Genomic DNA, 24,504 nt, shown 5'->3' with positions numbered 1-24,504 from the left:
GCAGCTTTGAACCGGTCGGCGGCCGTGTGTTGCTGATGCCGCGTCTGCGTGTCTCCACGCAGGTCAGGAGCGGGTTGTGATTGCCGACGACCTCCCGCACCCCTTCGGCCTCACCCAGTACAGCGATTACATCTACTGGACGGACTGGAACCTGCACAGCATCGAGAGGGCCGACAAGACCAGTGGCCGGAACCGCACCCTCATCCAGGGCCACCTGGACTTCGTGATGGACATCCTGGTGTTCCACTCCTCCCGCCAGGATGGCCTCAACGATTGCACGCACAACAACGGGCAGTGTGGACAGCTGTGCCTCGCCATCCCTGGCGGTCACCGTTGCGGCTGCGCCTCCCACTATACCCTAGACCCCAGCAGCCACAACTGCAGCCGTGAGTGTCTTTCTTGGCTCCCGCGCCCCTCGCCCGTGTTAAATCAGGCTGGTTCTGCGAGCCGAGGGAGAGAGACGCTTCCTTTCTTTCTTCTAGTGTTTATCGATTTATTTGTTTTTTAACGTTGTTATTTCTCTTTGAGAGAGAGAGAAAGCACGCGCAGGGGAGGGGCGGAGAGAGAGGGAGACAGAATCCGAAGCGGGCTCCAGGCTCTGAGCTGGCAGCACACAAGCCCGACGCGGGGCTTGAACTCATCAACTGCGAGATCATGACCTGAGCCAAAATCAAGAGCCAGATGCTTCGCCAACTGAGCCACCCAGGTGCCCCTAGAAAGGAGCTCCTTTTCTGGGGTGCCTTGGCGTTCATGGGTGGCTGAGTAGGTTTCACACTGTATACACTGCCTGTTACCTAGAGGCCTAGGCCCGGCTCTGTGAGTGAGTACTCTCCCCAGTGACGGTGTTTTATGTCCAAAGATGCCCCCGTGGAATGTCTCAGCCGAGGGCTTGGCCCATGTGTTTGTGTCTTGATGAAGTAGTGGGTCCTCTGTCCAGCCTGGGCCTCCCTACTCTTGGGCTCCCTTTGGTCCTGTTGTCCCCGTCCCCTGGGGGCCAGACCTTGCGGGGTCAAGCACAGGTGGTGCAGGTGACCCATCAGCCAGCGGGGATGCCTGTAACTCGAGTCTCTGCTCCTGTGGCCGGCAGACTGGGGGCCGTGACTTTGTTTCAAGCCACCCAACTGGAATTCTGACAGGCTGTGGCTGTTGGCCTCTTAAACGTTCCGAGCGGTGCAGTTTCTGCACTGAGGCCGTTTTGCTCACTGACACCCCCACGAGGTGACCCCTCCCACGCCATCGTTCACCTCATACCATTCACTTGACCACCTGAGGGCCGACGGCAATTCACACACTTGTCCAGGCAGCAAGTACATTTGTGGGTGGGAGTTGACTATTTGCTACTATTTCCCTGCTTCTGTCTTAAGTCTTGAGAAGTTGAAAATCAGTTGCTATCTGCTTTAAAATAACTCATGCACTCACAAGATGCTGAAACAGCAGAGACACGCATCGTGCAGAGAGGAAAATTCCCCACGGCCCGCCCCCTGGAAGTACTTTTAGGTCCTTCCGGCACTTTCCCCGCCGCGAAGGGCGACGCGGTCCATCCCCGCCCACCCCGTCTTTGGCTCCGGATGCTGACGCGCAGCCCCCTCATCTGTTTGCCTCGTTCTAGCGCCCACCACCTTCTTGCTGTTCAGCCAGAAATGTGCCATCAGCCGCATGATCCCCGATGACCAGCACAGCCCAGACCTCATCCTACCCCTGCACGGGCTGAGGAACGTCAAGGCCATCGACTACGACCCCTTGGACAAGTTCATCTACTGGGTGGACGGGCGCCAGAACATCAAGCGAGCCAAGGACGACGGGACCCAGGCAAGTGTAACCCGTTGGGGTATGTGGGGGTCACTTCCGCGAGGAACCCACCCCCCTCCCCTCCCCCGCTTTGCTTTGCCAACAGAGCCCGGCTTGCGTCAACAACGGCTTGGGTTCTAATGATGTCATCGCAGGGTATAATCCTGAGCAGTGGGAAACCCTTAGATTATATGCAGAAATGGGATTTTCTTTTTCTTCCCACAGTGGTTTCGCGCAAGCCTAGTTGGTATTGGTTATTCCGGATTTATTTTTAGTTCGTAGGAATCGTACGGTCTGTTTGCTTTAACGCAGCATCTACGCTCCTAAAACTCACTGCACGACGCAGAATCACACAGGCAGACCACAGGGCGATGGGGGAAGGGGGCGAGGCGCACTGCACTCTGAACTCTCGCCGGTGACCTGTGAAGAAAAGATAGGGACGTCGTAAATACAGGTGCACCTGTCTGCATACGTTCAGTGGTTCAAGACGGAACTCCTAAGTGACTGCGGCGCTTTACCTTGAAGAGACCTGACGTTGCTGAGGACGCGGGGGCGCACGGCTGCAGCTCGTGGGTGTGCGTGTGCGTGTGCGTGAACCGACGGGACGGCGGGTGGGAAGTCACGAGCCCCGCGCTCACAGGCGTGACGCCGCCCACGGGAGATGGAGGGAGTTGGGGGGGGGGGGTGTGCTTGTGTATCCCTGCCCTTCTCTGCATTCCCCGAGAGTTTCTCATGGACGACCTGTGCGTTGGCAAGTGTGAAATCTCTGTCGCGCTCCAGCCGTCCCCGGCATGTCACTCACTGATCCCGACAGATTCGTCTTTTCAGAATGCTTATGCCAGCACAACGGACGGCTTCCGTGCTAGGTGTCTGTGGCCTGTGCCATGAAGGACGTTGTCACTGCAGCCTCGGGGCCCCCTCAGAGTCTCCACGTGGCAGGCGGCGGTGGCCGGCGTTCCGTTCGTGTGGCATTCGCTCACGGACGCGCCTGGCTCACCGTGCCTGTTTTCAAGGACTCCTGTTACAGAGGCCACGGAACCAAATGGTGACCCGCTCCGTGGCCACGGTCGGGGTAGGCACGTAGGTTGTCACGGTGAAATCTCGGCACCGTTACAGCAGCCATGCAGAGAAATGCTGCCGGTGGAGATTTTGGGGTGACTTTGGCATCAGTAAAGTTCACTTGGCCATTTTCTAGCCCGAACTGGGTGCTAGGGCTGTGTGTACGGGCTCAGCATCGCTTCTGGCAAAGTACTGCATCCAGCGACGATGTGAAGTTAACAGGCTGTCCTCTGAGGTCTGTGTCCTTGGTCGGTGATAAAAGCCCCAGCCTAGGGGCGCCTGGGTGGCTCAGTCGGTTGAGCGTCCGACTTCGGCTCAGGTCATGATCTCACAGCTCGTGAGTTGGAGCCCCGTTTCTGACTCTGTGCTGACAGCTCAGAGCCTGGAGCCTGCTTCCGATTCTGTGTCTCCCTCTCTCTCTGCCCCTCCCCTGCTCGTGTTCCGTCTAAGAATAAATGAAACGTTAAAAAAAAAAAAAAAAAGCCCCAGCCGAGGGGCACCTGGGTGCCTCAGTCGGTTAAGCGTCCAACTCTTTCGATAGCAGCTCAGATCATGAGCTGAGGGTCATGGGATCAAGCCCCGAATCGTGCTCTACACTGACAGCATGGAGACTGCTTGGGATTCTCTCTCTCCCTCTCTGTCCCTCCCCCACCTCTCAAAATAAAATAAGTAAACTTAAAAAAAAAAAAAAAAGCTCCAGCAGAGCCTTGGCAGCTGTGTATCATCTCTGCGGGAGCAGAGCTGGTGAAATGGTGGGCATATATTCCTTTCTTCCCTCCACCATGCAGGTGACAGTCCCTTTGAGTCCTTTGGAGAATGGGAGGTGTTAATTGATGATGGGTGGCTTTCCTGCTGAGAAAGGTACCAGGCGCAAATTGCCTGGAAGTCTCATCAAGAGGGTCCGTTCATGGCGTCCTGCAAATGCGAGGGAAGACTTTGAAGGAAAAGTCCTTTTAAGAAACACCTTCTGGGTTCCTACTTCATTTGGAAAACATCTGTTTCCCTCCCTGTGCGTCTTGCAAAACTCTACCCTCTAGTGGCTTTGATCCTTTATGAGGGGCATCCCTGAGCCCCAAAGACGACGTTTTAAGTTGTTATCTACTTTGGCTAAGTTGTTTTCCTAGTAAACTTTTTCAGGGTAGGAAATATACACAAAAGTTATCATCTTAATTATTTCCAAGGACACAGCTCAGCAGCACGAAGCGCACACATTGTCCTGTGGCCGTCACCCCCGACCATCTCCAGAACTCGGTCATCTCCCCAAACTGGAAGCCTGTCCCCATGAAACACTGACTCCCCCTCCCCCTCCCCCACCCTAAGGCAACCTCCCTTCTCCTTTCCGTCTCTACGAATCTGACTATATTCTAAGTACCTCATATAAGTGGAATCATGCAGTGTTTATTTATTTTTGTTTGTGTGTGTGACTGGCTTCTTTCGCTTAGCATAATGTCCTCAGGTTTCCTCCGTATCAGAGCAGGTGTTAGAATTTTCTTCCTCTTAAGGCTGAAAACGCTCCGTTGTGTGGGTGGACCACGGTTTGCTTCTCTGTCCTTCCACTGATGGACGCTGGGTCTTTGGGCTGTTGTGACAGCACCCCTGTGGATGCCCCCACGTGGCTAGGTGCTACTCTGTCCTGGGGAGGAGGTGCGGTGTTGCCTGTGGCCTCGAATAGGATTCTATTAAGAAATCTTGCATTCGTGGAGTTCTGGTTTTATAACCGGACAGTCATCCGTCTGCCCGAGGACAGGTGTGGGCAGTGTGTCACCTCACGCCCCGTGCATTTCTCAGCTGCCTGTTCTGATGGCTGGCATCCCAAAGTCAGGGTTGATGCCCGGGACACGGCCAGGGCCAGGCTGCAGTCTTGCTTCAGTCCCAGCCCATCAGTTGCCCTGGGCTGTGGTCTCAGGGCCCAGAGTCTGTGCTTCGGGGGAAAGGGATGTGCCCAGCTGGAGCAGACGCTCGGCTCCCAGAGCGCCCAGCTCTTGGGGAGGTGGGTGTTATCACCTGCAGAGGCACACGACCCTTTAAAGAAGGGCTCTGTGTTGAGATGTGAGTCACACACTGCCAGCCGCCCAGTGGGACTGTGTGTGTGTGTGTGTGTGTGTGTGTGTGTGTGTGTGTCGGGGAGGGGGGGAGGTGTACCCTTCCAGCTGGGTTCAAGAGGCTGGGCCTGGTGAAGGGGCTTCTTTTTGGCTGCAAGCCCCTTCTTGCCACCAGGGGACTTCGTTTCAGTGACTGCCAAAGAGATAAAGGAAGTTTGCAATGAGCTCTTGTGACAGCATCATCTTAAGGATGCCCTCAGAGGAAGGGACTTTTCATCCAAACCATTGGTAGCACTCCGGGGAAGCCCGCCTTGCACCAGCTCAGATCACCTGAGAACCTGAACACGGTCTTTCGGGGTAACCCAAGGGGCCCAGATCCACCAGGGAGTGAGGCTTCTGGTCTGTAAGGCAGATGAGGGTGACCTCGGGCTCTCCCTTCCTCCGCGGCATTTCATGGAACCCCCTGAGATACAGCAGGTGGCACAGAGTCAGGCAGAGTTCTCCGGCAGGGCAGAGACCCAGAGAGTGTAGACAGAACCACTGCCGGGAGGGGCGGCTGGCCCCTTGCTCGGGACAGGCACTGCGTGTCATCACGCACCCCCACCCGGGCCTGCACCCCCGGCCTCTCCTTCAGGGAAGGGGCCGTGAGAGGTGGAACTGTGTTCTATACACCTGTGGTCCTGTCACCCTGAGTTGAACAAATAACAAGACTTGAAGGTCTTACTCCCAAAGCATGAGCCCAAAACATCGAGCGAGAAAAGAGAAGATGTCTCTCGAGAAGGAGGCTGTGACCCTGGGCTGACTATCGAGCCACCAGGCGGCCCTTCCGGGGGCAGGAACGCCCGGAGGGCGTGGCAGCCGACAGTCCGCCGGGAGTTTGCCGAGGGGTGGGCTGGAGATCCGAGCCGAGGGGCGAGGGCCCTTCTAGGACCTCTCCATGATCAGGTTCCCTCTCAAGCGGGCACGTGGGGGAGTGCTGATCCGACAGGAAAGGTCGAGACGCAGGGTCGGAGATCGACTTTCAGTCTGAACTCGGGCACCGAGGCCTCTGCCCTCCCGGGACGCCCGTAGCCAACGCCCATCTCTTCCTGTGTTACATGCAGCCCTTCGTTTTGACCTCTCCAAGCCAGAGCCAAAACCCGGACAGGCAGCCCCATGACCTCAGCATCGACATCTACAGCCGGACGCTGTTCTGGACGTGTGAGGCCACCAACACCATCAACGTCCACCGGCTGAATGGAGATGCCATGGGTGTGGTGCTCCGTGGGGACCGCGACAAGCCACGGGCCATCGTCGTCAACGCCGAGCGAGGGTGCGAGGCGGTGGGGTGGGCGGGCACCGCGGTGTGGGGTGCTGCACCCCGGGGCAGGGAGGCCCGGGAAGGATAGAAGTTTTAATCCGTGGTTTTGGACCATCCCCATCAAATTTGAACCCTGAGCAAAAATCCCTTCCATAGCATCCCAGCTGGGGGCTGGCTATTTGAATACGTCTCACCACCGGGAGCTCACTACCCTCCTGGGCACGGCCTCGACTCCCGGGAGCTTCTTCCTTCCAAGAGGAGGTAGACAGACGTGGAAGGTCCCAAAGGGAATAATAACCAGGGCGAGGCGGAGCCTTAAAGCCACGTGCCGTAAAGCTCAGAAACAAGGCTGAGCACAGGAAGGTTCGTGCACGGCCGCCACGCCAGGCGGGAGTCAGATTTTGGGGGGCTCCGCTTGGTGGAGCTCGTGCCGGGCGACGGCCAGCGCGACCCCGCGTCTGGGGCCGGGCAGACCCGAGTTGGAATCCTGACCCCGTCGCTTACTGCCCCCGTGACCCCAGGCAGGTGAAGTGACCTCGGGGGTGCGGTGTCTTCTTCCGAGAAGGATGATGGTGATGTCAGCCCCCGCGGCACACGAGTGCTCAGGGAGCACAAGCCTAGTGGCTCTTCCGCGAGCTGATGAGTCTCCCTCGAGGCTGGCCTCCACGGAGGCAGGGGCTCCTTTGCTGTAGCCGCTGGGGTGGGCGCTGGTCCCCAAGGCTGCCGCCACAATTGACCACAAGCCGGGGGAGGTGAAAAGAGCAGATGTGTGTTCTTTCACGATTCCAGAGGCCAGAAATCTAATGTCAAGCGGTGGCAGGGCTGTGCCCCCTTCAGAGGCTCGGTGGGGATCCTTTCTTGTCTGTCTTTCAGCTTCTGGGGGCTCCGGGTGTTCTTTGACCAGATGGCCTCACCGTAACTGCGTTACAAAGATTCAGCTTCCAATTATGGGTCCCCTTCTGAGGTTCTGGGTGGATGGGAATTCTTGGGACATTGAACCCCATAGGGCCTGGGGGGCGAGCCCTGAGAGTCCATGGCCTTGTGCCTGGTGACTTTCCAAAGCCCGGCTAGATGGACGCGGGGTCAGGGGCTGGTCTATCTGGTGCCTGGCGAGCTTGTTCCCGGTGAGGGATGGGGGGGACTCAACACCCTTCACCTGCTCCCCTCCCCCAGGTACCTGTACTTCACCAACATGCAGGACCGAGCCGCCAAGATTGAGCGAGCGGCCTTGGACGGCACCGAGCGTGAGGTCCTCTTCACCACGGGCCTCATCCGCCCCGTGGCCCTCGTGGTGGACAACAGGCTGGGCAAGCTCTTCTGGGTGGACGCGGACCTGAAGCGTATCGAGAGCTGCGACCTGTCAGGTAGGTGCCCTGGGGCCTCCCCAGGGATTGGGTCCCTCGGCAACCCACACGTCTGACCTTCCCGGGGACACCCGGCCTTCCTTGTCACTGGGAACAGTGGGGGCAGCCTCCATGTTCGTCAGGTGGGCGTCATGCTAGGGCTTTATGTCTACCGAGTACTATTATCATCTGAGAGTTCCAGGACGTGGGTCCTGAATGATCCCCGTGTGGCAGGGCAGAAGAGGCGTCTCAGAGAGGGTGGGTGACCTGCCAGGGTCCCACAGTGTGGGCTGGGACCCCTCTGCCTCCAGCACCCACCCCTGTGGCCGCTCTGCCCTGGGCCGCCTTAGACCCGGATGCCTCTGGGCTGGAGACCTGCTTAGAGGGGCTTTTCTTCCGTACTCGGGGCGGGGGAGGGGAGGGGGTGGCACCGTGCTTGCAGGGAGGGGTCAGCCCAGGTGCCAGGTCGGCCAGCTTCCAGGGAATCCGCTCCAGCTCCTGGCCCCGGCCAGAGCGCAGAATCCACCCCCCCCTCTCCCGGCTCCCTGCGGCCCTGTGTTCCGAGCTGAGCATGGGCTGAGCGCTCGGGGTCAGCGGCCACTCGGGGGGCACTTGTCCCACTTGCAGGGGCCAACCGCCTGACCCTGGAGGATGCCAGCATCGTGCAGCCCGTGGGCCTGACCGTGCTGGGCCAGCACCTGTACTGGATTGACCGCCAGCAGCAGATGATCGAGCGTGTGGAGAAGACCACCGGGGACAAGCGGACTCGAGTCCAGGGCCGGGTGGCCCACCTGACCGGCATCCACGCCGTGGAGGACATCAGCCTGGAGGAGTTCTGTACGTGGAGGGCGGGCAGTGTCGTGGGCAGGTCCCCGACCGACCGGAGGGGGGGCACCTGTGCAGAGCCCCGAACCGGCCCCTCGGAGAAAGGAGGCTGGCCAGTGTGAGGGCTGCGGGCTGACTGGCTGTTGGCAGGGGCCACTCTCGGGTCCTCGAGGCCACTCTCGGGTCCTCAGTATGCCTCTCCATCTCAGCAACAGATCCGAACCTGACTTCCTCGTCTGCTACCAGCCGGACAATCTGCTTGGCTTTTCCAGGGTCCCGTGAGAGTCACCCACTTTCAAATCAGCGTCCCCTTTCATTAACTCCAGCAGAACCCCATCCGCCGTGTTGGGGATCAGGCTGGGAGATTGGAGGCATTTTAGGATTCTTCCTCCGACAGTCTGGGCTGTGCCCAAGGGCTGGGAGATCAGGACCCCTACACTTGGGACCTCTGGTTTCTCCACCCGCTCTGTGTGTGACTATAGGTGGACACAGGAAAATGTGTCTGTCTGTCTGTCTTTCTCACTCCGCTTTCACTAAATACACCCCAGCTGCCAGCTGCTTGCGTGGACAGAGCGGTGAGCAGGGCCATCGCTGTCCCTGTCCTGCGATGCCCCTGGTCTGGCCATCTTCGAGCTCCCTGTTTTCAAGGCCCGGGATGGGGGTGCTGCCCCACCTGCCGCCTCACCTGGGCCCCTCACGCTCCCACTGGCCACGTGTCCCGTCCCTGGAGTCCTTGTCTCTGCTCGCCTTCCTCTGCTCTGAGTAACTCCTGCTACTTCCTCGGCCCCCACCCAGGGTCAGGTGTGGCACTTGGCGTGGATAAGCTTCTCTCGGCCTCCCTGCTCTGCAAAGCTGCTCTGACCGTTTAGCCCCCAGGCCTTGTGCTCAGTGCATCACTATGTTGCCTGTGTTGTTTTGCCCTAATTCTGCATTACATCTGAGGAGGGTGGGGCTTAGAAAGGGTATTCACTTCCCGTCAACGGGCTGATCAACACGGCAGGGCTTGGATCTGAGGGCAGAGCCGCTGTTTCTTCACTGGCTTTTCTGAAGCTTACCCCCGGTGGGTTGGGCAGATCGAGTTCATCAGAGTTATGTGTGGAGTCCAAACACGTGGCTCTGAGTGAGGTCGTGAGGCTCCCTGCTCTGAGCTTGGGGGCGTGACCTCCGATGGAGCGAATTGGTCACTTCTGTGTTGACTGCCGGGTGGCTGGTTTCTGTCCTTGTGGGTTCTTGGCCAGGTCCTGCCTAAGTGAAGTCACTGGGCCAATGGCTTCCGGATAGCTGAGACACCCAATGGATAGGGGTGAGAATGCCTGAGTTTCCCTGGCCCCTTACACCATTCTCAGGGAAGCCACTGATTACCGGGTGTCACAGCCTTCAGAACCATTCAGCATGGTGAACACTGAGCCCACGAACGCCCAGACCTGCCGGTGTTGGCAGAAAGCCAGGCAGGCCGACCAGCAGGTCCTTGGACCTGAGGGGCTGGGAGAGCCAGGAAATGCTTAACAAACAGGGATGAAGCTGGAAACTGGGATGTCCCCATGAGTGCCAACGTGTGATGTGTAGGGAGAGGCTCCTTGTTTTGGGTGAGGGTGGGAGATCCTTGAGTGAGCACTCCCATATTTACCTGGGACGTGGAGCACCCAACCTGCTTACCCACGAAATTCTACAGCTAAACTCTAAACCACGCGTGGCGCTCCACAGCCCCTGGGCCCCATCTGGACATCACCTGATCTTATAATAAAGTTTTATTGGCACACAGCCACGCCCATTGGTTTGTGCATCACCCATGGCCACCCTTGTGTTACAGCTGGCTGACTTGTGACAGATGGTCTGGCCCATTGAGCCCAAACCCTTTACTTTCTTGTTTAGAGAAAGTTTGCTGACCCCTGCTCTAAACCGTGACTTCTGTCACTTTAAACTCTTAACCTCCGAGGTTGAGGCAGGACACTGATTTTTCCGTGGGGTGGGGGATAGTGCTTTTTTTTCCTTTCCTCTCGCCCGGGGGAGGGCAGCCACCCTCCTCGGCGTCTTCCTGTTGTTCAGGTGTTGGTTAATTCGGTTAATTGAATCGAAAACCGCAAGTTCCCCGGGGATGTGCCGTCCTGCTATTTATCCCCATGTGTATTCGCTTCCTGTGACGGCCATGACAAGTCTTCACAAACTGGGTGACTTAACGCAACAGAAGTGTGTTCTCCTACAGCCTGGAGGCCAGACGCCCGAGGTCAAGGTGTCAGCAGGCCTGTGGCCCACTCTGGGGGCTGTGGGCTGGGGCGGCTCTGTGTGTCCTTCACGTTGTGGGGATTGCAGGTGCTCCTTGGGCCCACATGGCTCCAGTGGGGCTCCAGAGAGAGAGAGAGAGAGAGACAGTCCCTGCACAGACTTCCCCTGTGTCTGTGTCTTCTCCTCTTCTGGGGCTCTTATATGGACATCTGTTGTTGCATTTAGGGCCCACCCCCAAAATCTAAGATGACCTCATCTCCAGAGCCTTAATTTGATTACATTTGTGAAGATCCCTTTTCCAAATAAAGTCACATTCACAGCTTCCAGGCATTAGGACGTGGACATATGTTTGTGGGGGGTGGTGTACTACACCATGAGAGACAGGCAGTGTAGAGTGATGGTTGTGGGAGCAGTGGGAGCTAGTGTAGATGGGCTAGGGTGTGATGTTGGGCCAGTTCTGTGCTTTCAGCCTCTCGTTTTCCTGTCTGTAAAATGCACGTTAATGGAAGTAGACTCTGTCAGCTGCCCCGGGAATTAAGTGGGATTAACTGCAGGGGCCTGGCCTATAGGAGTGACCATTCTTGTGAGTTCTTGCCTGGCCCTAGTTTCCAGCACCCTTGGGGCTACAGTCCTGAGGTGAGAGGCCGAGCCTGACCCCCTCTCTCTTTTTGTCTCCACAGCGGCCCACCCGTGTGCCCGGGACAACGGTGGCTGCTCCCACATCTGCATCGCCAAGGGTGACGGGACACCACGGTGCTCATGCCCAGTCCACCTCGTGCTCCTGCAGAACCTGCTGACCTGTGGTGGTAGGTGTGACCTCAGCACTTTCTCTTGGGACACCGGACAGGGACTTGATTCCCTGCCTGCCAGGTCTCTGCCCAGCATCCTTTTAAAGTCACACTCAATGTGGCATCCATTCTCCAGGGCCAACTCTCCCTTCACCTGCCTTTCTGTTCCAGGGTGTGCATTCGGGGCTATGAATTTCCCTCTAAGTACTGCTTTTGCTGCATCCTACAAATTTTGATAAATTATATCTTCTTCAATTTGTTCACATGTTTTAAAATTTCTCCTAAGACAATTTCTTTGTCCCCTGAGTTATTTAGAAGTGTGTTGTTTAATTTCAAAATATTTGGGGATTTCCCAGCCATTAGTCTGTTACTGATTTCTATTTAATTCCACTGTGGTCAGAGAACATACTTTTTATGATTTCTATCCTTTTAATATTATGACCCAGCACGTGATCTTTCTTGGTGAGTGTTCCATGTCAGCTTGAGAAGAACGTGTCATCTGCTCCTATTGGGGGAAGTGTTCTGTAAACATCAGTTAGATCCAGTTGACGGATGGTGTTCAAGCCGTCTGTATTCCCTCCGACTGCCTGTGAGCTGTCAGGCAGGGGTGCTGAAGTCTGCAACTCCAATAGCAGGCTTGTCTGTTTTCTTTTTGTAGTTTTGTCTTTTCTTTCTCCTTCCATGCTTGAGTCTCTTCTTTCCCTAAAGCTGAGTGGGGAGTGGTCAAGAATATAAGCTTTAAGGTCAGACAGACCTGGTTCAGATCCCAGCCCTACCACTTCCCAGCAATCCCGAGCTGGTCACTTGCCCTCTCTGAGCCTCCACTTTCTCTTCTGCAAAATAGAGCAGTCGAGAGTGCCTACCTTGGAGTTGTTGTGACATTAAGCAACGAGCACTTTGCATGGTCCCCAACGTGGCACACGGGAATGCCAGCTGCTATTACTTGTGGGACACTGGGCAGTAGTAACAAAAAGGGACGACCGTTATTGTCACTTGTGATGAAGCCCAAATCCTGGGGCTTCCTCTCTGCTGCCCTCAGTGTCCCACAGGTCACATTGGATCTTCTTATCTCCCCTTATCTTCTGTAAGCTCCTGGGGGCTGGTCTTTATCCTGCCCCTTTTCTGCTTATCCTCACCCCTTACGGCACCCACACTGTGTCTTACACAGAAGACAGTCAGCACATGCCCACCAGTACAACATAGATGCCTGTCCTCAGCTGGCCTTGCCCCTGGAGAGACTGTCCATTGCCAAGGAGCTCAAGGGGTAGGGCCACAGGAGCTTTCGCTGGTCCTTTCTCACACTGTGAACCCCAGAGAGCTTTGCTGAGAGCAGAGGGGACATTTTGTGGCTGTCCCTGCTGGGGGTCGCTTTGACCCTCCTGAGAGTCTTTATGGCTTTTCTCCCAAGTTCCAGCCCCAGAGCTCAAGTGGCTTTGTGGCCTGAGTGGCTCTGCCACTCCCACAGATGTCCAGGCTGCCCTGGAAAAGAGAGGGCTGCACAAAGGGGGCTGCTCTGCTCTCCCTTGGACCACAGCCCTAGGGCTCCTGAATGACGTGCCCCTCTGCCCCTCCCCTGCCGTTGGCCCTTCAGACTTGATGCCTGGCTACTTCTCTGGGGACAGCACAGAAGGATAAGAGCTCCGAGGGGCTCTCAGGGGTGACGTGGACCCTCGTGCCTCGTGAAGTGGCAGGAGCCGGACAGCATTCTCAGCACGCCATCGTGAAAGCTGTTTGAGCCCTTCCCGAGTCGGCACGGCCACACACATCTACACTCACCTTGCTGTCCCGTGAGGGGCGTGGGTCTAGCGTTGCTGCTTCTGTTTCAGAGACGAGGAAATGGAGATCGGGGGAGCTGGGGGGGGGGGGGTTGTCTGGTTGTACGGTTGCCGAGGGGGGCTAGGTTCAACCCCAGACCTGTCCAACTCCCTCCTGTCCCACCCTGCGCCCCAACCATGTCCTGGCCTGCACTTGGCCTGTGCTGAGGAAGTTGGATCTGAGGAGTGGAACGACTCGCCGTGGTCAGCTGGTAGGAGGTGGCCCCAGGTCTCCTCTCCACCCACCCAGCTCCCCATCTTCAGGTGACTCCCTCCATTGGGAGCCTTCCTGCTCCTCCTCGCACCCCTTCACCGTGGTATTCTCGCCTTCCTGCCTCTCCTTAGCTCACTCCTCAGCAAGGTACCCTGCAGGTCCTCCACCGGCCCCCGCCGTGGCCGTGGGTCCCACGAAGTCCCAGTCCCACTGCAGCAGCTGCCCCAGACCTGTAACAGGTGCTGGTCCTGAGCACCTGCTCTCTGACCCTTCATCTCCTAAGGGGTGTGCGTGTGTAGGTGCGTGTGCGTGTGTGCGCACAATGGACACTCAGGTGTGGCCAGGCGGACGTGCACACGGTGCAGCAGACTGGCAGCCCAGCCTGGGACCCCAGGCAGGTGAAGGCAGGGCTCCAGTTGGGGGTACCGTGGGCATCCTCATAGACCTGGCCCAGTGCCCTGAGTTGCATGTGAGGGGATGGAGACTCACACGAAGGGGTTGTGCCCCGGCTTCTCAGCGGTCGGGGTCGAGTTTCCAGCCCAGAGCGTTTTCTGCTCAACTTGGTGTAGTACCTGCTGCTTCAAGCCCAGATTCCCGAACACCCCCCATCCCCTCTACGGTAAAAAAAAAAAAAAAAAAGGCAACAAATAAGATTCACAGCGGCAGGTCCCATTGCAGTGGAGACCGCGCGGGTGCCGCACCGCGATTGAACCGCGGCGCATGGCCCGGCGGGGCGGGGCGTGATGGTGTTCCTGTTCTCTGCAGAGCCTCCCACGTGCTCGCCAGACCAGTTCGCGTGTGCCACTGGGGAGATCGACTGCATACCTGGGGCCTGGCGCTGCGACGGCTTCCCCGAGTGTGACGACCAGAGCGACGAGGAGGGCTGCCCGGTGTGCTCGGCGGCCCAGTTCCCCTGCGCGCGGGGCCAGTGCGTCGACCTGCGCCTGCGCTGCGACGGCGAGGCCGACTGCCAGGACCGCTCGGATGAGGCGGACTGCGACGGTGAGAGCGGCCCCGCCCTCGCCCGCTGGCCCCGCCCCCGGCAGCCCTGGGATGGGCACGCCCACTGGCTCGCCCCTGCCCGCTGGCCCCGCCCCCGCCTTTGCCCGACCCGGGCTTGGACCACGACCCTCGCAGGCCCTGCCCCACCCCCGCCCTCCCCGGCCTCATCCTGGCTGCCCCCTTCCTGAGATTCTCCCACCCCCTGCAAGCCACTTGCCCTGTCGTCCTCCCGGAGCGTGAACCCAGGCTGGCCACGCAAGAGTAGGGTAGAACGTTTGTCCGCGGCGAAATCGCTAAATCCTCAGGTTGGGAGAGGAAAATGTTATTCGTAGGCCTACGGAGGAAAACTTTGCCACCCACCCTGTCCTGCCAAGTAGTTTGGCTCGAAGGCAGGCTGGGAGAGTCACTTGCCTTCCGCCCCTGGCTCAAGAGTTTCACAAAAACCCCAGGCAAATCCAGTAGTCAGCTGGATAAATACTCGTCCCCAAAGGCAGTGCTGCCCTCCACAGAGCAGTCTGTGGGATAATGCTTGTTCCTGGGTGGTTTCTAGCAACCCGGTGAGCCGGATGTGACAAAAAGATGTGCTTCAGTCATCTCGGTCCACTCTGACCAGCAGGATCTTCCTTTAGACCTTAGCAGTGCGGTCTTAACCTCTGTTTAACCTTAACCTCTGTTTCTGGGCGTTCTCTGAATTTCCCTTTTATAAACGACCTGCTCAGTGGTTTCGTGCCACAGAGCGTCAGCACCACGGCCCCACGACTGCCGCCGAGCTGTTGATGGCCTGCTCTGCCTCCCCCGTAGCCACCGGCTGCTGTTGTGAGATAACCCACACGCTGGTGGATCACCGTCTACTGTCCCCGTTCGTGATGAGCAGCCGTTTACGGAAGATGAAGGCCCGGGGGTGGGGGCTCATCTCCTCAGCTGGTCCTGTACAGCCGCAGATGTTAAGTCTCTGCAGCTTATGGACCCTCCGAGAATTTGATGGAGGTGGGAGGCCAGGGGTTGGCAAACCGTGGCCTGAGAGTCAGATCCAGACCGCCACCAGGTTGCGTAAAGTTGCGTGAGAACACAGCCAGGCTCGCTTGTTTACTTGCACTAAAACGATAGAGACCCGTGGCCCTCAAGGCCTGAATACCTGCTGCCTGGCCCTTTGCAGAGACATTTGCTGAGCCCAGCCATACAGCCTTGCCCTAGCATGAGTGTTTAGGTGGCCGTCTCAGAGGATGGCAGGAGGCCTGGCTGGGAACCGTCCCCCCGCCTCTCCCCCTGTAACGTTTCTCTGGGAGCAACGTGCAGCACCCACAGCACGCCCTAGTTCGGGCTCTGGGCTGCACCTTCTCTTTCAGAAGCTTCCTCTCCTTTGTTACCAACAAATTGTCCCACCCTCTGCGAGGACAGGGTCCCAGGGAGGGGCGCTTGGGGTGGGGCAGGGTGGCTGGAGAGCTTGGATAGCAAGCACTGGGGGTGGGCGATGGCTGAGTCCCCTGGGCAGTGCCCTCCTCTGCAACGGTAGCTCCTTCTGGGTTGGCATTCTGGAACACGAGGGAAACAGGCCATACCCAGCCTTCCTCCTCTTAGTCTAAAAGGCCGTGAGCTGCCTTTTCCTTCCTGGTTGAGCCCTGCTCCCCCCTCCTAATCCTCCACCCTGGGAGCTCTGCTGAGATATCACCTGTCCCTGCTCCCACCCATTCTAGGTCATTCCTCTAGTTGGCTGTCACCTCCCCATAACTCAGGAGAGCCTCCGGGCAGGGGCTGTGTTAGTCCTAGCTCTGCATGGGCCTGAGCCGTGGTAGGAGCCTGATAAGTACTTCCTGGGAGTCACTGAGGTCCCTTCCCTGCCAGCCGTGCCTAGACCTTGGAATAGGGGTCATCGAGGGGAGGGTGGAGACCGCATTTGCTGTGACCATTCCCTGAACCCATCCTAGAAAGAGTCCCGTTTGTCCGTTCTGCGTTTGGAACCCAGACCTTTCTGTTGGGTCTCGGGGGCGGGGCGGGAAGCGCTGGTTGGCGGCTGTCCACTTCGCCCTCCTGGCGGCGTCACGCCCCGCAGCCTCTCTGAGCGCAAGCCCTCCCCCTGCAGCCGTCTGCCTGCCCAACCAGTTCCGGTGCGCCAGTGGCCAGTGCGTCCTCATCAAGCAGCAATGTGATTCTTTCCCTGACTGCATCGACGGCTCGGATGAGCTCATGTGCGGTGAGCCAGCTTCCCGTGGAGGGTTCACCCTGGGCTGGGGTGCTCCCCACGAGTGTGGGGTCTAGAGGGAGAAGATATGCTGGGGGCCTGGTACACGGACAGAGGAGGCTGGGAGGTTGGGAGCACTTGGCCTTGGGGGAGGCCGGCAGGGAAGCCTGCCTGGAGGTAGGGGCAGCTGTGGGGCTGAGCTGGGAGGGGGAGGGGGGCGCATGAGCCCATGAGGGTATTTCCGGCTGTGACGGAGGCAGGCCCCTGTGGTTGGGGCTGAGTGTGCCTGAGAGGGCACGCTTCTGCCCACCAGGACCTCACTCGGCAGCCTCTGTCAGGCATCCCCATCAGAGGATGGGGGTCGGGGTGGCCCTCTCCCTGCCAGCCTGCTCTCTGGCGAGGAGGTGCATGGTACTTTGTGCCCCGTGAGTGACGTGGCCTGTACAGTCAGGGGTACGGCGGCCATGGGATGTGAGGCCAGGGCAGTCAGGGAGGCTTCCTGGAGGTGGTGGCTCTTGAAGGGCTGTCTTTGATTCCGACGGGGGCGGGGGGGGAGCCGGAGTCTCAGACAGGAAGTAGGAATGTGTGCACACGTCTGAGGACGTGGGCTCTGCATTCACTGTAGAGGTATCTGGGCTGAGAGCTGACTACGGGAGAGGGGTGTTGAGAGCAGGGAAGGAGGAGGGCTCCCTGAGCACGTTGTCCCTTCGTGTGAAGTGAGGTGAGGCACCTCAGTTAGCGTCTCAAGAAAGTGAGTGGCCTGGGGCCGGAGGGCGGCCGTGGGTGCCACCGGGGATCACGCCCCCACCCCTTTGCTGGCAGGCGCCAGTCTGACCGTGTCTCTCTTCAGCCTCTGGCATGATGGCGCCTCCGGTGTCAGGGGCGACATTTATCCAGAGTCTGGTCCGGTCGCCCAAGCCGGCGGTTTTCCTCCTCTGCCGGGTTCTGGCTGGCAAGAGGGGACGCGGTGGACGGAATCCTTGGGCCTGATGGGAAAGTGAACGTTCTTTTCGCCGAAGTTGACTTTAGAGTCTCCCTGCTCCCTCCCCAGGGCGGGGGGCAGCCTGAGGAGCACCCCCCTGCCCCCGGCCTTTGTCACCCCGTCAGGATGCCCAGAAAGACCCTTGGGCCCCTGAGCCTGGGCTTGGCCCCTGCCCCTCACACTGCCCTCACTTGGGACCTCTGTGTCAGCAGGCGCGTGGGGCTCAGCGAGCCCCGCTGGTGAAGGCCTCCGGCCCCCGGGGTCTCCATCAGCCCAGCTCTGCCCCTGCGCGTGGGCCAAGTCCCCCGCTGGCGCGGCTCGGAGCCCCCGGGCCCTGCCTGCCTGCCCCCACCCCCGTGGCCCCTGTCAGCTCCCGGTGACCGGCTCCAGCGGCCTCGTGGCCCACCTGACTTGGGGCGTCACCGGGCCTCCAGAGAGCCCTTGGACCCTGGGGGATGAACCTGAGACGGCTCTTGAGGGCTTGTCGGGCAGCGTGGAGAGCTCCGCCAGGGGTGGGGCGGAGGGGGGGAGGGTGCTCCGGGCAGGCCAGGGTTGGGGGGAGGCGGCGTGGCACCCAGCTTCTCCCTTCCTCCCGCCCTCCCCCAGCGGGTGCTGTGCCTGGACCCCAGCGGCCCCTCCAGGGCACACGGCATCCACCCCCCGCGGGAGGGCCTGTCCTTCTCGGTTAACGTCGACCGTCTCTTCCCGCCCGTCCTCTGGCAGAGATCACCAAGCCGCCCTCCGACGACACCCCGGCCCACGGCAGTGCCATCGGGCCGGTCGTGGGCATCATCCTCTCGCTCTTTGTCATGGGCGGGGTCTACTTCGTCTGCCAGCGCGTGGTGTGTCAGCGCTACACGGGGGCCAACGGGCCCTTCCCGCACGAGTACGTCAGCGGGACCCCCCACGTACCCCTGCATTTCATAGCCCCCGGCGGCTCACAGCACGGCCCCTTCACAGGTGAGGAGCCGACGTGCGCGAGGGCCCTGGGCACGCTGGGGTGAGCGGGGAAGACGCACCCTGGCGGTGGGCAGAGGGGCCTGAACCTGGGCCTGGGGGCCGCGGGAACTGAGGAGGGTGTGCTTTGGGGGGGGGATGGCCTGGCCCCTGAGCCACCTCGTCCCTCCCCCCGCGGCAGGCATCTCCTGCGGCAAGTCCGTGATGAGCTCCGTGAGCCTGATGGGCGGCCGGGGCGGGGTGCCCCTCTATGACCGGAACCACGTCACCGGGGCCTCGTCCAGCAGCTCATCCAGCACCAAGGCCACGCTGTACCCGCCGGTGAGTGGGCGCGGGAGGAGGCCCGGCCATCCGGGGGGGTCCCCACCATCGGTGGCCGGCCAGGGAGACCCCTTCCTGTGACCTCGGCATCTCTGGAATTATCAGCTGTCCCGCCGTCACAGAGAATGGTGACAGCGTTCACTTTCCTCCCTCTGCACATCTTGTCATTTTTCCCTTGTGACTTTTTTTTTTTTTTCCCTGTTTAGAAAGGGTGCTTCTTGTTCGTGGTGGCTAATCTGGAAACCCCATAACAATATCAAGGGCGGAGTCTCCCCCATAACCCCACCTCCCGGGTTGCCGCCGGGCATTTCAGTGTCCCGGAGATTGTCTTTGACCCTCGCAGGCCCAGCCTGTCCGTGACTGTGTCTCTTGTAGGGCCTGTCTGGACGGGGTGCTCCCAGTGTGCCTGTGTGACTTTCTCCTTGCTGTCCCTGCCAAGAGCACCCGATGTTCCCTCCCAGGCCCTTGCTGGGTCCCAGAAAACAGCTGGGTTGTTTTCCAAAGGGCTGGCACTCACAGGTGACTTTTGTGGCTGAGCTTCCAGAGCCGGAGGGTGAGGGCCTAGTCCGAGGCAAGCCACACGCTAGAGAGAAGTGGTCACACAGAGGGTGACACACAGAAGCCCCCAGCGCCCGAGCCCCCTACAGGTTCCTGCCAGGGGACCTCTCCCGAGGCTGGGGAGGACATTCCCAAGGGCATAGCCCCAGGGAACGGGGCGAGCTTGATGCGTGAGTGTGAATCTGTGTATACAAGCATCGGGGCTGACGTTACGTGGTTCTGTGCTTTTTGATCCTTAAAAACCCAGCTTCCTGCAACAGATGCTCCTCTAAGGTGACCTCTGCCTCTTGCGCTCTCTCTGGGGGTCTCCAGGAAGCCCCACCCGCCAGGGCTGGGTGTCGCTGCCCTTCTTGTGTCTCTCATGTCCGGGCCATCCCCTCCTTAGCACATCTGACACTGGCAGGCGTCTGGGAGGAAGGGGGCAGCAAGGGTCGCTGTCGCGGCCTCACCTGCTGGGAACCGCGTCTCCAGGAGGCTGCAGGCCGGGGCTGCGTCTAGGGGCAGCAGAAGCCAAGAGCCGAGAGCCTGGAGTTTAGAATACTCCCCACCGTCCGCCTGGTCCTCTCTGCCGCTACTGTCCCCCTGACATTCACGTGTGCCACATGACCAGCTGGAAATACCGGCAATCGTGAAAGGCCGAGCTCACTCCAGGACAGCCCCCTGGGTCCCCCATGCAGATACCGGGAGGCTCAGTCCCCTGGCTTCTCGGTCCTCTGGCTCTGCTGGGAGCTGAGGGGAGGGGGTCTTATTAGCAAGAGATGACACTATTACCAACTAGCTATTTTTTTTTTTTTTTAAGTTTATTCAGGGAGAGAGAGAAAGAGAGCATGAGCAGGGGAGAGGCAGAGAGAGAGGGGAGAAAGAATCCCAAGCAGGCTCCTCACTGAGGCAGGGCTCGATCCCATGAACGCTGACATCATGACCCGAGTTGAAATCAAGTGTCGGATGCTTAGCAGATTGAGCCACCCAGGTGCCCCCAGCCAGCTATTTTTTAAAATTAATTAGCTTATTTATTTTGAGAGAGGGGGAGAGAGAGAATGAGTAGGGGAGAAGCAGAGAGAGAAGGGGACAGAGGACCCAAAGTGGGCTCTGTGCTGAGAGCAGACAGCCCAATGTGGGGCTTGAACTCACGAACCGTGAGATCATGACCTGAGCCAAAGTCAGAGGCTCAATCGACTGAGCCACCCAGGCGCCCCCCAGCTATCGTTTTAAAAACTTTGTTGAGATATAACTTACATACCACACCAATCACCCGCTTACAGGGTAGAATTCGGCGGTGGTTAGCAAATTCACGGACACGTGCGAGCATCACCACCGTGGATTTTAGAACATTTCATCACGCCAAACACAGACCCTGCACGAAGCCAGCTATTTGTAAAAAACTGAGTGGCTCAGTCGGTTGAGTGTCCGACTTCGGCTCAGGTCATGATTTTGCAGTTCGTGAGTTCAAGCCCCACGTCCGACTCGCTGCTGTCAGTGCTGACCCCGCTCTGGATCCCCTGTCCCCGCCACCCCCCTCCCCCGCTTGCCTCCTCTCTCAAAAAAACAAAACAATAACTATATTGTTTCACATCAGAAATATATGCTCATGGTACAAAATTCAAAAGGTACCGTAGAACGTACAGTGAAAAGACGGTCACCCCCTCACGCTGAGCGTGAACCCCTGCCCCCCAGAGGCACATCCGTGGTGAGTTTCTTATGTGTCCTCGGGGTAATCTGTACACAGGCAAGTGTCCAAGAGTATGGGCTTTATTTTCCCAGCCGAGAGGGTGATAGTTTGGCTTTCGGAGATCATTGTAAATTCACGTGCGGTTGTAAGAACAGACAGAGACCTCCTCTGTCCTTCACCCGGATTCCCCCAAAGGTAACACCTCGCGTAACTAACGTCCTCTTAGTCCTTCTGTGCCGCTCGGACAGAGATAACCTCGGCTGGGTGGCTTTAGCACCTGCTTGTCACAGTTTTGGAGGCCGGGAAGTCTGAGATCCAGACGCTGGGAGATTTGGGGTCCGTGGCGTCTAGCGGGGGCCCGGTTCTGGATCACCGACGGCCATCTCCTCCCTTCGTGGCGGAAGGGGTGAGGTTGCCGCGCGCGAGGTCGGCGGCCGGGCTCACGTGGGCTCCCCGCTCAGGACCAGATCAGCTCCCGACGGCCTCGCCTCCCAGTATCATCACTCGGGGGTCAGGACTCGACATGGGACCTTTGGGGACACAAACGTTCAGTCTATGGTAACAGCACAACAGAAGTACTGGGCCGTTGGTGTGATATTCTTTGGCCCTATTCAGATTTCACCAGTTTTAGAAATGTGCTTTTTTGTTTTAAAGACTTCCTTTTTTTTTTTTTTTTTTTTTAATTTTTTAAATGTTTGTTTCTATTTGCGGGAGAGAGAGACAGAGCATGAGCAGGGGAGGGACAGAGAGAGAGAGAGACAGACAGACAGACAGAATCCAAACCAGGCTCCAGGCTCCGAGCTGCCAGCAGAGCCCGACGTGGGGCTCGAACTCATGAACCGTGAGATCATGACCTGAGCCGGAGTCGGACGCTCAACTGACTGAGCCACCCAGGGGCCCCAAAGACTTTTCTCGTACGAGCAATTTTAGCTTCGCAGCAAAATTGAGAGGAAGGTACAGAGATTTCCCACACGCCTCCTGCCCATCCTGTGCCAGAGTCGTGTAGTGCTTGATGAATAACAGTCATTGATGAACCCCCGTGGACACGGCACAGCCGTCCAAGGTCCAGAGCGCGCAGTACGGTTCGCTGTTGCTCTCGTACGTTCTGCGGGCTCGGACAGGTGGACGGTGACCCACAGCCACCATCGTAGTGTCCCACAGCGTAGAGACACCGCTTGCCGCGTTGACCCGACCAGAAGGAGGCGCTCTCCCGAGCCCAAGTGGCTGAGGGGCTGCGCCCGTGGAACGTGGGAAGACCAGCCCGTCAGCAGTGCGCTGGGGGGAACCAGCTCTAGTCCGACACATGGGCAGAAGAGGAAACGGGACCCCAAGAGCTGGGGTGTGGGGGCACCTCTGGGAGGCTCTCTCTGCTAGGTTTCCCTGCCTGGTCTCTGCTCCCCGCTCTGAATGACACCGCCCTCAGTATCGTGCCCTCCCAACTTTGGGGTCAGATCCTGAAGGCTCCCCAAGGCTGGCTATTTGGGCTGAAGAGGACCCTCCACAGAATAAGGAGTGTAGGTTACTCACCACGTGTCACCAAGGGGCCCACTTTAGAGATGGGGAAGTGGAGGCCCAGAGAGCTGAGGTCCCTCACCGGTGGGGGGCGGGGGCACGCTGCAGCTGCGGGGGTGATGGAACAGGACCCACACACATCTGCCTGGCCACAAAGGCCCTTTCTGCTGCCTTCAGGGACCTGGCGGACTCCAGCCCTTCAGGTGTGGGCCCGGGGTCGCGGCTGGTCTGCGGGGTTGTATTTGGGCCACAGGCGGGGTTGCCTCTCACCGTGACAACCTTCAGGGGGGACGGCTGTGGCTTCCTGTCCACTCCCTAAGTCTCACGAACGCCGACTCGGAACCGTACAGACCGTGAGGGGCCCACGGAGCCAAGCGGGCCCCTCCCAGCCCTGCCCGCCTGCTCGGGCCGGGGTGGGCGCACCATAGGGAGCGCCTGCTTCCGTCAGGCTGGCGTAACCTTTGCTTGCTCTCCTCAGATCCTGAACCCGCCGCCGTCGCCCGCCACGGACCCCTCCTTGTACAACGTGGACATGTTCTACTCTTCCAACATTCCCACCGCCGCGAGACCCTACAGGTACGAAGTTCCTGCCACCGCCCTCCATACCCGTGGCCGTCTGGGCCTCCAGACAAGCCTGTGATAGAGCAGGACCCCCGGTCCCCATTTCCCGGGTCAGGAAACCTGGGAAGAGAGGTTCGGGGTGCTGGTGGGCTCTCCCAGCCGCTCAGACCATACCTGGCTTGCCTCCCCGCGGGGCAAGCCGGGCCTACCTGCTGAGTCCAGGAACCGAACCCCGTGTTCTGAGCAGGCTCTAGAAGGTAGACGTAGCGCTGGGTTGTTTTTTTAAGTCGGGACGTGCCCGGGCAGGCGTGGCCTTGAATGGCGCCACCAGGGGATTCCCACTGTGGCATAGCCAGGTTCCACTGCCTAGGGAGGCCCGTGCACAGGGGCCAAGGTTTGACTGTGTTTGAATCCAGCTGCGGGACTCTGGCAGTGATGCCCACCTCTGCCGCCTCCGTCCCGTAAGGGCCCCAAGTCTCATGAGTGCAGGGGTGGCACCTGCCGCGGAGGGCCCTTGATTGGGATGATCCTCTCAGCCCCCCGGGGGGTCCGTGTTGGGGTGGCACACCCCACCCCCCTGGGTTGGGAGGGGGCCCTTGAGGGTGCTGAGAAGAGGCATCTGGGTGTGCTGGCCTGTGTCCAGGGGCCAGGTCCGAGCCTGGGGTGACCTCCAGCCTGGTGGCCTTAGCCCACAGGCCTACCACACAGGTGCATGGGGCCGCTCGCCCCAAGGGGGAGGCAGAAGCTGGAGAGTGGCCCGCACCTCCCTGCTCCCTAGAGCTGCCTGGAGCCGGGGAGCCTCAGAGCGCGTCGTGCCTGCCCTCTGGTGGCCATTTCAGGGACTCCAGGCCGGAAGAAGAGCGAGCCACTGCCCTAGTCAAGGGCCCGCAGTGCTCCCCCCACCCCCAGTGCCTCAGCGTCCCAGTGTGTCCCCAGCAGCCTTGTGGGTGGCTGTCCTCAGGCTGTCACATCCACGCTGGCCAGGCCCCTCAGTCCCCGCTCCACGTCCTGCCTTTCTCATTATGTCCTATTTTCATGGCACCTCTTCCCTCCCCGTCTCTCGGGGTCCCTTCCTGCCCCTGGGGTCCTATGAGGCCTGTCCACCTACTCCATGTTCTCGGCACCCGCTGCCCCTCCCTGGCCCCAGGGTGCTGGCTCCACCTTCTTGCCCTCCGTGAGCCCTCTGGGGCCCTTAAACACACCGCGATCCCCACCCCCAGCTCAGGCCCTGACAGAACCTTCCGATGCAGGAGACGTCTGGGAGGCGTCGTCACGGGGCGCTTGGAGGCACCGCCTGGGTCAGATGGCTTTAGACTTCCAGGCTCACTGGTCTCTGGCACTTACAGTAATAATGATAAAATGGGGCA

General features: G+C 59.2%; 1 protein-coding gene and 1 long non-coding RNA gene across 4 annotated transcripts in view; one reads left to right on the top strand and one right to left on the bottom strand.

Moving 5' to 3' along the window:
* The window catches only part of LRP5 (LDL receptor related protein 5), a 104,399-nt gene that overhangs the window by 78,953 nt on the left and 942 nt on the right, over positions 1–24,504 (top strand). For all 3 annotated transcript variants that reach the window (XM_047877103.1, XM_047877106.1, XM_047877104.1), the window contains 11 exons: positions 63–386; positions 1,610–1,809; positions 5,993–6,201; positions 7,363–7,553; positions 8,160–8,369; positions 11,261–11,386; positions 14,162–14,398; positions 16,479–16,589; positions 18,283–18,519; positions 18,698–18,837; positions 23,055–23,152. In XM_047877103.1, the coding sequence (XP_047733059.1) occupies positions 63–386; positions 1,610–1,809; positions 5,993–6,201; positions 7,363–7,553; positions 8,160–8,369; positions 11,261–11,386; positions 14,162–14,398; positions 16,479–16,589; positions 18,283–18,519; positions 18,698–18,837; positions 23,055–23,152 (2,083 nt within the window). The remainder of the gene's footprint in view (positions 1–62; positions 387–1,609; positions 1,810–5,992; positions 6,202–7,362; positions 7,554–8,159; positions 8,370–11,260; positions 11,387–14,161; positions 14,399–16,478; positions 16,590–18,282; positions 18,520–18,697; positions 18,838–23,054; positions 23,153–24,504) is intronic.
* LOC125176148 (uncharacterized) lies at positions 11,579–13,583 on the bottom strand. The gene is made up of 3 exons (XR_007156148.1): positions 13,496–13,583; positions 13,145–13,220; positions 11,579–12,076 (listed from the first exon to the last, which is right to left on the bottom strand). It is a non-coding gene; the product is annotated as an uncharacterized LOC125176148 (long non-coding RNA).

This window comes from Prionailurus viverrinus, chromosome D1 (assembly GCF_022837055.1).
Source record: "Prionailurus viverrinus isolate Anna chromosome D1, UM_Priviv_1.0, whole genome shotgun sequence".
NCBI lineage: Eukaryota > Metazoa > Chordata > Mammalia > Carnivora > Felidae > Prionailurus > Prionailurus viverrinus.
This window is presented reverse-complemented; position numbering and strand designations above follow the sequence as displayed.